Source organism: Nerophis ophidion, linkage group LG08, assembly GCF_033978795.1.
Source record: "Nerophis ophidion isolate RoL-2023_Sa linkage group LG08, RoL_Noph_v1.0, whole genome shotgun sequence".
NCBI classification, from domain to species: Eukaryota; Metazoa; Chordata; class Actinopteri; order Syngnathiformes; family Syngnathidae; genus Nerophis; species Nerophis ophidion.
In genome coordinates this window covers 17,777,658-17,790,374 of record NC_084618.1, presented here as the reverse complement: position 1 = coordinate 17,790,374, position 12,717 = coordinate 17,777,658, and the positions used below count along the sequence as shown (strand labels likewise).

Sequence of the window (12,717 nt, the reverse complement as noted above, 5' to 3'; positions counted from 1 at the left end):
CCCCTCTTAACCACCCCCCCGCCCCACCCCCCATCAGGCCTCCCCCCCACCTCCCGAAATCGGATACCGCCCCAAATTGAACTGTTGAGTGACGGCACGCCCAACAGAGGGGCACCATTGGATTTTACATGGTAGGATCGCCGAGATTCCATCAATGCCAAAAAAAAAAAAAAAGTAATTTAGGAAGAACGTGACCAGAAGATTACAGACAATTATTCAGACTTTATTCAAATAATAAACATTGAATGACAACATAAAGCATCTGAAGCCAGCAGACACATGTTAATTGATCATGAACATGTTAAGACTTTCATTTATTAGTTGTATCAGTGCACAGCATACAAAAACAAAAAGTAAACACTTTTTAAAGCAACTTTTTGTGTTAGTTTGGCCTAATATCGCAGGCAAAACTGTAGACTCACTGTATTCATTTTAGCACAGCTTTGTAAATGACAAAATAAGTATGCTTTGCTACAATGTTTGAAATAAAGCTCGGGTCAGCCAAACATGCTGCTGAAAGTTTGATCAACTAAAAACCTGCTAGACAGGCCGGTTTTTGTACCAAAAAAAAAACGTATGCATTTAATCAGGTGTCTTGCAGCTTATTTTTTTAATGGCCGCTGCACATTGTAAAAGTACTATCACAAAAATAAGCGTAAAAAAGTGGAATAAAAGAGCCAACAGGAGAAAAAGTTGCAATGTTGACTCTAATACCACAAAGCTGGCATGAAGGCTGTTGAAAAAATAATAATGAATCAAAAATGCTCCTCTGAATTGACTTGTTCAAGGCTCCAGTTACTTCCCGATAAAATATTCCACTTTGAAAAAAAAATTCGGGGAAAAATTTTGCCATAAAAAGCTAAGTTTTCCGTAACGTCAAATAAAAACATATTATCCATGGGTAGATCTGACCTTGATTTACAGATTTAAGCATTGAAAGTAAGAAAATAAAAATGCATGACGTATTTTTTTTAACATTTTTACACTTGCCTTTTTGGATCCCTGAGAATTTTAGCACGATTTTTTTTTTTTTTTTAACAAAATTTTTCAAAACTAAAACAGCCATCCATCCATTTTCTACCGCTTGTCCCTTCAGGCGGAAGGCGTCGCAGTGCCAAAACTAAAACAATGTGTCAAAATCAATGTTGGCTCATTAACAAGGCTCCAATTACTTTGCATCAAATATTACACTTGAAAAAATGTTTGGGGTGGGGAATGTTGCATAAAAATAATGAAAACTTTATATCAACAGATAAATCTGAAGTTCATCTACAATTTAAGCGTTTAAAAAAAATATTTTTTTATTACCGAGCCCCCTTCCATCGCCCCAGGTCCAAACTTGAGGAAAACCCAAAGGGTTGAAAAAATAAATCTATATATATTGTATTTTTTTTTTTTTTTTTTTTATTAAAACATTCTCAAAACATTTCAAGTGTGCGGCTTTCAGTGGGAAAAGTCCGGACAACCCTGGATTACCGTATTTTCTGGACTATAGGGCGCACCGGATTATAAGTGGGTTTATTGAGATCTATTTTCCTACATAAGGCGCATTAAAGGAGTCATATCGTTATGATTGTTTTTCTAAATGTAAAATACTTCCTTGTGGTTTACATAACATGTGATGGTGGTTCTTTGCTCAAAATTTTGCATGGATGACATTTCATAGATCAAAGCTTCAAAAAAATGGGAGACTGGACTTTTTGCTCCGCCGCTCCCAGTCTGTGGAACGCTCTCCCTGACCACCTGAGGGCACCACAGACTGCGGATGCTTTTAAAAAAGGCTTAAAAACCCTTCTTTTAAAAAAACAAACAAAATAAAAACTTTTTTTAGATATGTGTGCTAGTTGTAGCTATTAGGCGGTTCTAGTTTTTATTGTTATATTATTATTTATTTATTTTAATGCACAGTAATACATTGAGGTTGTTTGCTCAATGTAAAGTGCAATCTATTGTTAAAATCTATTATCAACTTTCTGACAGTCCCTTCAGGATGCGCCTTTTTTTGGGCGGTCTTATTTACGTGGCTCACCGTCGACCGCGTCTTCTCCCCGTCGCGGTGTAGCGTGCAAGGACGGGAGTGGAAGAAGTGTCAATAGACGGATCTAACTGTTTTAATGACATTCGGACTTTACTTCAATCAATAAAGGAGCGGCGTCTCCTTATCCGTGGCTCACTAGTGCAACAACAACGCCAAAAATGTGTCCCGTGAAAAAGCGTCCCACCGGAACTCTCTAATAACTAAAGTTCCTTGAGTGAATAATGTAAACTCACTACACTGGTATGTTTTAGTGCTTTCACAGCGAGTCTACAGGCAGATAAGAGTAAGAACTTTACACTATTTTATATTACAAATGCCCCATAACAAGAAGATAGAGAAAAAGAAGAAGCTTATCAACTACAGTGTCACCACGGACTACAATGGCGGAAGTGCGCAAATTTTCAGGTGCCCCAAGACCCCATAGAGGAGCTTTTATAGCCGGATGCACTTTAATGTCGTGCCCAGGAAGTTGGCAGGATACCCACTCGCCCTCCAGTTGAGTCAAAAGGACACGCTCAAGCTTGTGGGCTTGGACGCGTCGAAGTACAACCTGGATCCTGCGGATCTGGACATGAGCAGGAAGAGGAAGGGGTCCAGGCAGGCGTGCACGCAGCACAGGCACACGGCCACGTTGAAGACGGCGTACGAGCCCTCGGTCCCGTCCACAAACAGCTGCACGTAGTGGAGGAAATGCACCACCCCGGCGGGGGTGAAGCACGCCAGGAAGATGGCGAAGACCAGCGAGCTGGCCTTCATGTAGGCGGCCCAGTCCAGGTGCGAGCGCCGCAGCTCGCACATGATGCGGCCGTAGCACAGAACCGTCACCCCGAGCGGTCCCAGGAGACCCACCAAGGTGAGGAAGAGGTTGTAGTAGAGCAGGAAGACGTGGGAGCCCAGGTCCAGGGGCAGCACGTCGTGGCAGGTGGTCCGGCCCAGCTCCGGGATCCAAAAGCTCTGCTGCACCAGCAGCTCCGGCAGGACGGCGGCGCCGAAGACCGTCCACACGGTCAAGGTGGTCCAGGCGGCGTAGCACTTTTTGGGCAGACGCTTGTACACGAAGGGGTGCGCCACGGCCAGGTAGCGCTGGATGCTGATGCAGGCCAGCGTGTGCGCCGAGCAGTAGAGGTTGCCGTAGAAACAGGCCGTCACCACCCGGCAGGCCGCCTCCCCCAGCACCCAGTGGTTGCCGTGGAGATGGTAGTGGGCCTTGAAGAAGAGCGAGATGAGGAGGAGGAGGTCGGAGACGGCCAGGCTGCTGTAGAGGATGGCCGAGGACACCTTGCGGACTTTGGCGGCCAGCGTGCTCAGGATGGCGACGTTGGCGGGCACGCCCACCACGATGACCAGCATGTAGACCATGGGGATGACCTCGGTGCTTAGGGCGCCGTCCAGGTACCCCGCTGTGCTGTTGCTCAGCAACCGTAGCTTCGGAGGGGGGAGCGGCGAACCGGGAGCTGGGGTCCGGTTCAGAGAGACCCGGCTTTGTGCCACCAGGTGGCCTTTGAAGGTTCTGGGCACCACAACCTCGGAGGCGTTCTTAGGCGGTCTGAATTTCTTTTTGCCTGCGACAAAAACAAGAATCACAGCAATCGTATAATTATTCATATTAGTAGCGCTGGTTTAAATCATGTTATTTATTTTTATTTACTCATATAAAAATACTAATACATTCCTGACATGGTGTAGGAACATTCTAGAACTGCCTTGGTATTTCCTCTTATCTAGCATGGCAACACTTTTTATGCTAGCTTTTTTTTGCTAATTTTTCTTGTTTAAACCTAAGTATCCTGGGTTTCAATTCCTGAATAGGCTGAATATTTTCAAGTTGAAACGGTTTAAATTAGATGAAAACATTAGGAGTTGTGGAATTTTGAAAAATGTCCCATTCATTTTAACGGGAATTCATAGAAAATGGAGAATTCTGGGAAAAGATGGAATTTTTTTGAAAACGGTAAAAAAAAACACTAGAATTTTGTAAATGAATGGTGTTGGAATTTTTCAAAACAGTCAAGGAATTTAAAAGTAGTAACGTTTTAATTGATAAATGGTAGTACGGAATTTCGGGAAAACCGGGAAATTTTCCAGTTCAAAAAACAACCTCGTTTTTTTTTTTTTTGTCTTAAGAGGAATGTTTGGACAGTGGGTTGAAAAATGTGGGAGGAGTAGTTGACAGAAAAACGGTGAAAACAAGGTTTGGAAAACTGGGAATTTGGGGAAATTTTGGGGGAAAATTGGAAAAATAAGAGTTTGAATGTCCCGGATATGTTGAAGGTGGAATGGTTTGAATCGGTTAAAATGTGGAAATGGTGGAAGTTTGGAAAAATAGCCAATTAATTTTGAATGGGGAAAATGTCCCTAAAAACTGGGAATTCTAGGAGATCTGGCAAATGTTTTAGAATTGTTGAAGGAGAGCACACAATTCCTGAACAGGCTGAATATTTTGAAGTTGAAATGGTTTAAATTACATTAAAACTTTAGGAGTTGTGGAATTTTTTAAAATGACCCATTTATTTCAATGGGAATTTCATTGAAAATGGGGAATTGTGGGAAAAGAGGGAATTTTTTGGAAAATGGCAAAAATAACTTGGTTGGTGTTGGTATTTTTTTAAAACAGTCGAGAAATGTAAAAGTAGTAACATTTTGAATTGAGAATAATATTGCGGAATTTCGGGAAAATGGGGAAATTTTCCAGTTCAAAAAAACAACCTCGTTTTTGTCCTGATTAAGAGGAATATTTGGACAGTGGGTTGAAAAATGTGGGAGGAGTAGTCTACAGAAAAAAATGGTGAAATCAAGGTTTTGAAAACTGGGAATTTTGGAAATTCCTGGAATTTTTTGAAATTGGAAAATAATAGTTTGAATGTCCAGGATATGTGGAATACGTTGAAGTTGGAATGGGTTGACGGTTAAAATGTGGAAATGGTGGGAGTTTGTAAAAATAGCCAATTCATTTTGAATGGGGAAAATGTCCCTAAAAACTGGAAATTCTAGGAAATCTGGGAAATGTTTTAGAATTGTTGAAGGAGAGCACAAAATCCCTGAACAGGCTGAATATTTTGAAATTGAAACGGTGTAAATTAGATGAAAACTTTAGGAGTTGTGGAATTTTGAAAAATGTCCCATTTATTTCAATGGGAATTTCGTAAAAATTTGGGAATTTTTGGGAAAATGTTTAAAACTTGAATGTTGTAAATGAATTGAAATGGTTGCTGTTGTGGAGTTGTGGAATTTTGAAAAATTTCCCATTCATTTCAATGGGAATTTCATTGAAAATGGGGAATTTTGGGAAAAAAGCGAATTTTTTTGAAAATGGCAAAAAAAACTTGAATGTTGTAATTGAATTGAAATGGTTGGTGTTGGTATTTTTTAAAACAGTCGAGAAATGTAGAAGTAGTAACATTTTGAATTGAGAATAATATTGCGGAATTTCGGGAAAATAGGGAAATTTTCCAGTTAAAAAAAACAACCTCGTTTTTGCCCTGATTCAGAGGAATATTTGGACAGTTGGTTGAAAAATGTGGGAGAAGTAGTCGACAGAAAAAAGTGTGAAAAAATGTAACTTAGATATTGGGTTTCACTATGTAAAGGGCTTTGAGTCACTTGAGAAAAGCGCTATATAAATATAATTCACTTCACTTCAAAACAAGGTTTGGAAAACTGGGAATTTTTTTAAATTCCTGGAATTTTTTGAAATTGGAAAATAATAGTTTGAATGTCCAGGATATGTGGAATACGTTGAAGTTGGAATGGTTTGAATCGGTTGAAATGTGGAAATGGTGGGAGTTTGGAAAAATAGCCAATTAATTTTGAATGGGGAAAATGTCCCTAAAAACTGGGAATTCTAGGAAATCTGGCAAATGTTTTAGAATTGTTGAAGGAGAGCACACAATTCCTGAACAGGCTGAATATTTTGAAGTTGAAACGGTTTAAATTACATTAAAACTTTAGGAGTTGTGGAATTTTTTAAAATGACCCATTTATTCCAATGGGAATTTCATTGAAAATGGGGAATTTTGGGAAAAGAGCAACATTTTTTGAAAATGGCAAAAAAAACTTGAATGTTGTAATTGAACTGAAATGGTTGGTGTTGGTATTTTTTAAAACAGTCGAGAAATGTAGAAGTAGTAACATTTTGAATTGAGAATAATATTGCGGAATTTCGGGAAAATAGGGAAATTTTCCAGTTCAAAAAAACAACCTCGTTTTTGTCCTGATTAAAAGGAATATTTGGACAGTGGGTTGAAAAATGTGGGAGGAGTAGTTGACAGAAAAAATGGTGAAAAAATGTAACTTAGATATTGGGTTTCACTATGTAAAGCGCTTTGAGTCACTTGAGAAAAGCGCTATATAAATATAATTCACTTCACTTCAAAACAAGGTTTGGAAAACTGGGAATTTTGGAAATTCCTGGAATTTTTTGAAATTGGAAAATAATAGTTTGAATGTCCAGGATATGTGGAATACGTTGAAGTTGGAATGGGTTGAATCGGTTAAAATGTGGAAATGGTGGGAGTTTGTAAAAATAGCCAATTCATTTTGAATGGGGAAAATGTCCCTAAAAACTGGAAATTCTAGGAAATCTGGGAAATGTTTTAGAATTGTTGAAGGAGAGCACAAAATCCCTGAACAGGCTGAATATTTTGAAATTGAAACGGTGTAAATTAGATGAAAACTTTAGGAGTTGTGGAATTTTGAAAAATGTCCCATTTATTTCAATGGGAATTTCGTAAAAATTTGGGAATTTTTGGGAAAATGTTTAAAACTTGAATGTTGTAAATGAATTGAAATGGTTGCTGTTGGAATTTTTCAAAATGGTCCAGAAATGTAGAAGTAGTAACATTTTTAATCGAGAAATTATATTGCGGAATTTTGGGAAAACCGGGAAATTTTCCAGTTCAAAAAAACAACCTTGTTTTTGTCCTGATTAAGAGGAATGTTTGGACAGTGGGTTGAAAAATGTGGGAGGAGTGAAAATAAGGTTTGGAAAACTGGGAATTTTGGGAATTCCTGGAATTTTTTTGAAATTGAAAAAATATTAGTTTGAATGTTGGCGACTTGTCCAGGGTTTACGCCACCTTCCGCCCGAATGCAGCTGAGATAAGCTCCAGCACCCCCCGCGACCCCGAAAGGGACAAGCGGTAGAAAATGGATGGATGTCCAGGATATGTGTAATACGTTGAAGGTGGAATAGTTTGAATCGGTTAAAATGTGGGAATGGTGGAAGTTTGGAAAAATAGCCAATTCATTTTGAATGGGGAAAATGTCCCTAAAAACTGGGAAATCTGGGAAATGTTTTAAATTGTTGAAGGAGAGCAAAAAAATCCTGAGCAGGCTGAATATTTTGAAGATAAAACGGTTTAAATTAGATGAAAACTTTAGGAGTTGTGGAAATAAAAAAAAATGTCCCATTAATTTCAATGGGAATTTCATTAAAAATTGGAAATTCTGGGAAAAGAGGGAATTTTTTGGGAAAAACTTGAATGTTGTAAATCAGTTGAAATGGTTGGTGTTGGATTTTTTTTTTTAAACGGTCGAGAAATGTAGAAGTAGTAACATATTTAATTGAGAAATGTTAGTACGGAATTTCTGGAAAAATTTTCCAGTTCAAAAAACAATCTGGTTTTTTTTGTCCTGATTAAGAGGAATGTTTGGACAGTGGGTTGAAAAATGTGGGAGGAGTGAAAATAAGGTTTGGAAAACTGGGAATTTTGGAAATTTCTGGAATTTTCAGGAAATTGGAAAAATAATAGTTTGAATGTGCAGGATATGTGGAATATGTTGAAGGTGGAATGGTTTGAATTGGTTAAAATGGCCAATTCATTTTGAAAGGGAAAATGTCCCTGAAACTGGAATTCTAGGAAATCAGGGAATTTGTTTAGAACTCACAACACACAACCTACCGATATCAGGGCGGACACTCTAACCACTAGGCCACTGAGTAGGTTTTTGCGTCACTAGAGAAAAGCGCTATATAAATATAATTCACTTCACAAAAAATGTTGAGGTCATGACCAACATTGAAATAATGTTGAATTTTCAACCAATCAACATTGAAATAACGTTGAATTTTCAACCAATTCTGACACTCGAGCAACTTTGAGGTCATGACCAACATTGAAATAACGTTTAATTTTCAATCAATCATCATTGAAATAACGGTGAATGTTCAACAATTCTGACACTAAAGCAGCTTTGCGGTCATGATCAACATTGAGATAACGTTGAATATTCAACCAATCAACATTGAAATAACATTGAATGTTCAACCAAACAACATTTAAGTAACGTTTAATGTTCAACCAATTCTGACACTAAAGCAACTTTGAGGTCATGACCAACATTGAAATAATGTTGAATTTTTAACCAATCAACATTGAAATAATGTTGATTGTTCAACCAATTCTGACACTAAAGAACTTTGAGGTCATGATCAACATTGAAATAACGTTGAATGTTCAACCAATTAATATTGAAATAACGTTGAATGTTCAACCAATTAACATTGAAATAATGTTGAATGTTCAACCAATCAACATCGAAATAACATAGAATGTTCAAGCAATCAACATTGAAATAACGTTGAATGTTCAACCAATTCTGACACTAAAACAACTTTAAAGTCGTGATCAACATTGAAATAACATTGAATGTTCAACCAATCAACATTTAAATAATCTTTAATGTTCAACCAATTCTGACACTAAATCAACTTTAAGGTCGTGATCAACATTGAAATAACGTTGGATGCTCAACCAATTCTGACACTAAAGCAACTTTGAGGTCATGACCAACATTGAAATAATGTTGAATTTTCAACCAATCAACATTGAAATAATGTTGATTGTTCAACCAATTCTGACACTAAAGAACTTTGAGGTCATGATCAACATTGAACTAATTTTAAATGTTCAACCAATCAACATTGAAATAACGTTGAATGTTCAACCAATCAACATTGAAATAACGTTGAATCAACATTTAAATAACATTTAATGTTCAACCAATCAACATTTAAATAACATTGAATGTTCAACCAATCAACACTGAAATAACATTGAATGTTCAACAATGAACATTGAAATAATGTTTAATGTTCAACCAATCAACATTGAAATAACATTGAATGTTCAACCAATCAACACTGAAATAACATTGAATGTTCAACCAATCAACATTTAAATAACGTTTAATGTTCAACCAATTCTGACACTAAAGCAACTATGAGGTCATGACCAACATTGAAATAATGTTGAATGTTCAACCAATCAACATTGAAATAATGTTGATTGTTCAACCAATTCTGACACTAAAGAACTTTGAGGTCATGATCAACATTGAACTAATTTTGAATGTTCAACCAATCAACATTGAAATAACGTTGAATGTTCAACCAATCAACATTAAAATAACGTTGAATCAACATTTAAATAACATTTAATGTTCAACCAATCAACATTTAAATAACATTGAATGTTCAACCAATCAACACTGAAATAACATTGAATGTTCAACTAATGAACATTGAAATAACGTTTAATGTTCAACCACCAACATTGAAATAACATTGAATGTTCAACCAATCAACACTGAAATAACATTGAATGTTCAACCAATCAACATTTAAATAACGTTTACTGTTCAACCAATTCTGACACTAAAGCAACTTTGAGGTCATGACCAACATTGAAATAATGTTGAATTTTCAACCAATCAACATTGAAATAATGTTGATTGTTCAACCAATTCTGACACTAAAGAACTTTGAGGTCATGATCAACATTGAACTAATTTTAAATGTTCAGCCAATCAACATTGAAATAATGTTGAATGTTCAACCAATCAACATTGCAATAACGTTGAATCAACATTTAAATAACATTTAATGTTCAACCAATCAACATTTAAATAACATTGAATGTTCAACCAATCAACACTGAAATAACATTGAATGTTCAACCAATCAACATTGAAATAATGTTTAATGTTCAACCAATGAACATTGAAATAACATTGAATGTTCAACCAATCAACACTGAAATAACATTGAATGTACAACCAATCAACATTTAAATAACGTTTAATGTTCAACCAATTCTGACACTAAAGCAACTTTGAGGTCATTACCAACATTGAAACAATGTTGAATTTTCAACCAATCAACATTGAAATAATGTTGATTGTTCAACCAATTCTGACACTAAAGAACTTTGAGGTCATGATCAACATTGAACTAATGTTGACTGTTCAACCAATCAACATTGAAATAACGTTGAATGTTCAACCAATTCTGACACTAGAGCAACTTTGAGGTCATGATCAACATTGAAATCACAGCGAATTCCTGAACAATTTTGACGAACCATTCAAGTATATTATTATCATTGAAATAACGTTGAATTTCCAACCTATTCCGACAATAAGTTTGATTCAACTATTGTGTCATACAGTGAAACAATGCTAACCTTTAATGAAACACTGAAACAGTTCCGCCTTCCTCTTTACGATCATTCTATTCTTCAATTCATGTTGTAGTTCAAGCAAGTAGTCACCTTGTTAATCAGTAATTCACCTTGGAATCAACCTCAACCAAAAACAAAAACCACCTGACCAAAAACCCGACATTGAATCAACGTCTTACGGGAAGTGAATGCCTCTGGTTCGCCGTTACGTAACAGCAGAAGCGCCCTGAAGACTCCTCGGATCCAACTAGGTGACCCCGTTTCAAAAGTCCTTACCTTTTTTCTGGACCGTGGCACTTAGACAGAGGACAAAAACCAGGCAAAAGAAATATTTCCCCATAGTTTCCCCCCGTCTCGGACCCCGCATGCGGCTTCACTCGCCGTGTCCTCTGCTCGGCTCTGCGTTCCGGGCGCACACCAAAAAAAAAAAAAGGGGGGGAAAAGTCAACAGTGCGAACCTGCTGGTGTGGGTTGGTCTCTGCTTTTACAACCCCAGCCAGTCCTCTTCTTTATGGCTTTATTTAGGATACTCAAAGGTGGCGAGTCAGCGTTTTGATGAGGGTTCGATCGGTAGACGACATGTAGTTGGTTATTTATCTCCACGTCGGCCCAGAAATATGATCCCCAAGAGGGGTGAGGTCATACCCAGAGAGGAAATATCTGCCCTGGAGATGATAAGCCTGTCTCGACACGAGCGCCTTTCCCTTCCGGACTCTTCACACGCTCTTGTTATTCATCGGCTTTTGCACTAGTTGTGACCCCTTTCTGCGTCCAGCTGCTCCCACATGTGGGCTCAGTCTGCACGGGTGGGGGGTCCAGGAGGGACGGTACACAGGTTTGATGGTGATGTTTTGAGAGTCCCGCTCCCCCGGCCGGCGGAGGTTCCTTCACTGCGGGGCGCCCACGCCACAACATTCTTCCTCATCGGACGAGTTTGTATTGACGATCGGAAACCCGAAATAGCAAAAGTCCAGAAGTCTGTCTTGTAAACCGACAACAGGAAACGGTCCTATCTAAACATCACCAAAATAATATAAACCCCAAAACCAGTGACGTTGTCCGGCTGTGTAAATGGTAAATAAAAACAGAATACGATGATTTGTTAATCCTTTTCAACTTGAATAGACTGCAGACACAAGATATTTCATGTCCACACTGAGAAATTTAATTTTTTGGCAAATAATCATGAACTTAGAATTTAATGGTAGCAACAAAGTTGTCACAGGGGCATTTTCACCACTGTGTTACTTTTAACAACACTCAGTAAACGTTTGGGAACTGAGGAGACAGTTTCAGGTGGAATTCTTTCCCATTTTTGCTTGATGTACAGCTTAAGTTGTTCAACAGTCCCTGTTGTGGTATTTTAGGCTTCATAATTTTCAACATTAAAATACAGTAGCGTAGTAGACCTAAGTATTCATCAAGTACCACCATAATGACAACATTAAAATACAGTAGTGTAGTAGACTTAAGTATTCATCAAGTACCACCATAATGACAACATTAAAATACAGTAGTGTAGTAGACTTAAGTATTCATCAAGTACCACCATAATGACAACATTAAAATACAGTAGTGTAGTAGACCTAAGTATTCATTAAGTACCACCATAATGACAACTTAAAATACAGTAGTGTAGTAGACCTAATTATTCATCAAGTACCAGCATAATGACAACATTAAAATACAGTAGTGTAGTAGACCTAAGTATTCATTAAGTACCACCATACTGACAACATTAAAATACATTAGTGTAGTAGACCTAAGTATTCATTAAGTACATTATAATGACAACATTAAAATACATTAGTGTAGTAGACCTAAGTATTCATTAAGTACATCATAATGACAACATTAAAATACAGTAGTGTAGTAGACCTAAGTATTCATTAAGTACCACCATAATGACAACATTAAAATACAGTAGTGTAGTAGACCTAAGTATTCATTAAGTACCACCATAATGACAACATTAATATACAGTAGTGTATTAGACCTAAGTAATCATTAAGTACATCATAATGACAACATTAAAATACAGTAGTGTAATAGACCTAAGTATTTATTAAGTACCACCGTAATGACATTAAAATTGTTATGTTTGACTAAAAGGGAGGTGACGGCAAACGAACACCAGGTGGCAGTATCTCCAAAGATTTATTATATATAGTAAATATATACATAAATCTGTAGTACTACTAATAATAATAATAATACTAT

The 12,717-nt window shown here is 37.2% G+C and overlaps 1 protein-coding gene across 1 annotated transcript; it reads right to left on the bottom strand.

Annotated features, from left to right (window-relative positions):
* Window positions 1-202: 202 nt before the first annotated feature.
* On the bottom strand, window positions 203-10,949 carry LOC133557445 (proteinase-activated receptor 3). Its single transcript, XM_061907906.1, has 2 exons — window positions 10,774-10,949; window positions 203-3,600 (listed from the first exon to the last, which is right to left on the bottom strand). The coding sequence occupies exons 1-2, from the start codon at window positions 10,862-10,864 to the stop codon at window positions 2,540-2,542; spliced, it is 1,152 nt and encodes a 383-aa protein (XP_061763890.1). The 5' UTR covers window positions 10,865-10,949; the 3' UTR covers window positions 203-2,539.
* Between the last annotated feature and the right edge of the window lie 1,768 nt (window positions 10,950-12,717).

Excerpts from the sequence above, each read along its gene's own strand:
- LOC133557445 (XM_061907906.1), bottom strand. The coding sequence starts at position 10,864 with ATGCGGGGTCCGAGACGGGGGGAAACTATGGGGAAATATTTCTTTTGC. Across the intron at positions 3,601-10,773 it reads TGCCACGGTCCAGAAAAAAG|GCAAAAAGAAATTCAGACCG; the intron begins GTAAGGACTTTT and ends TTTTTGTCGCAG.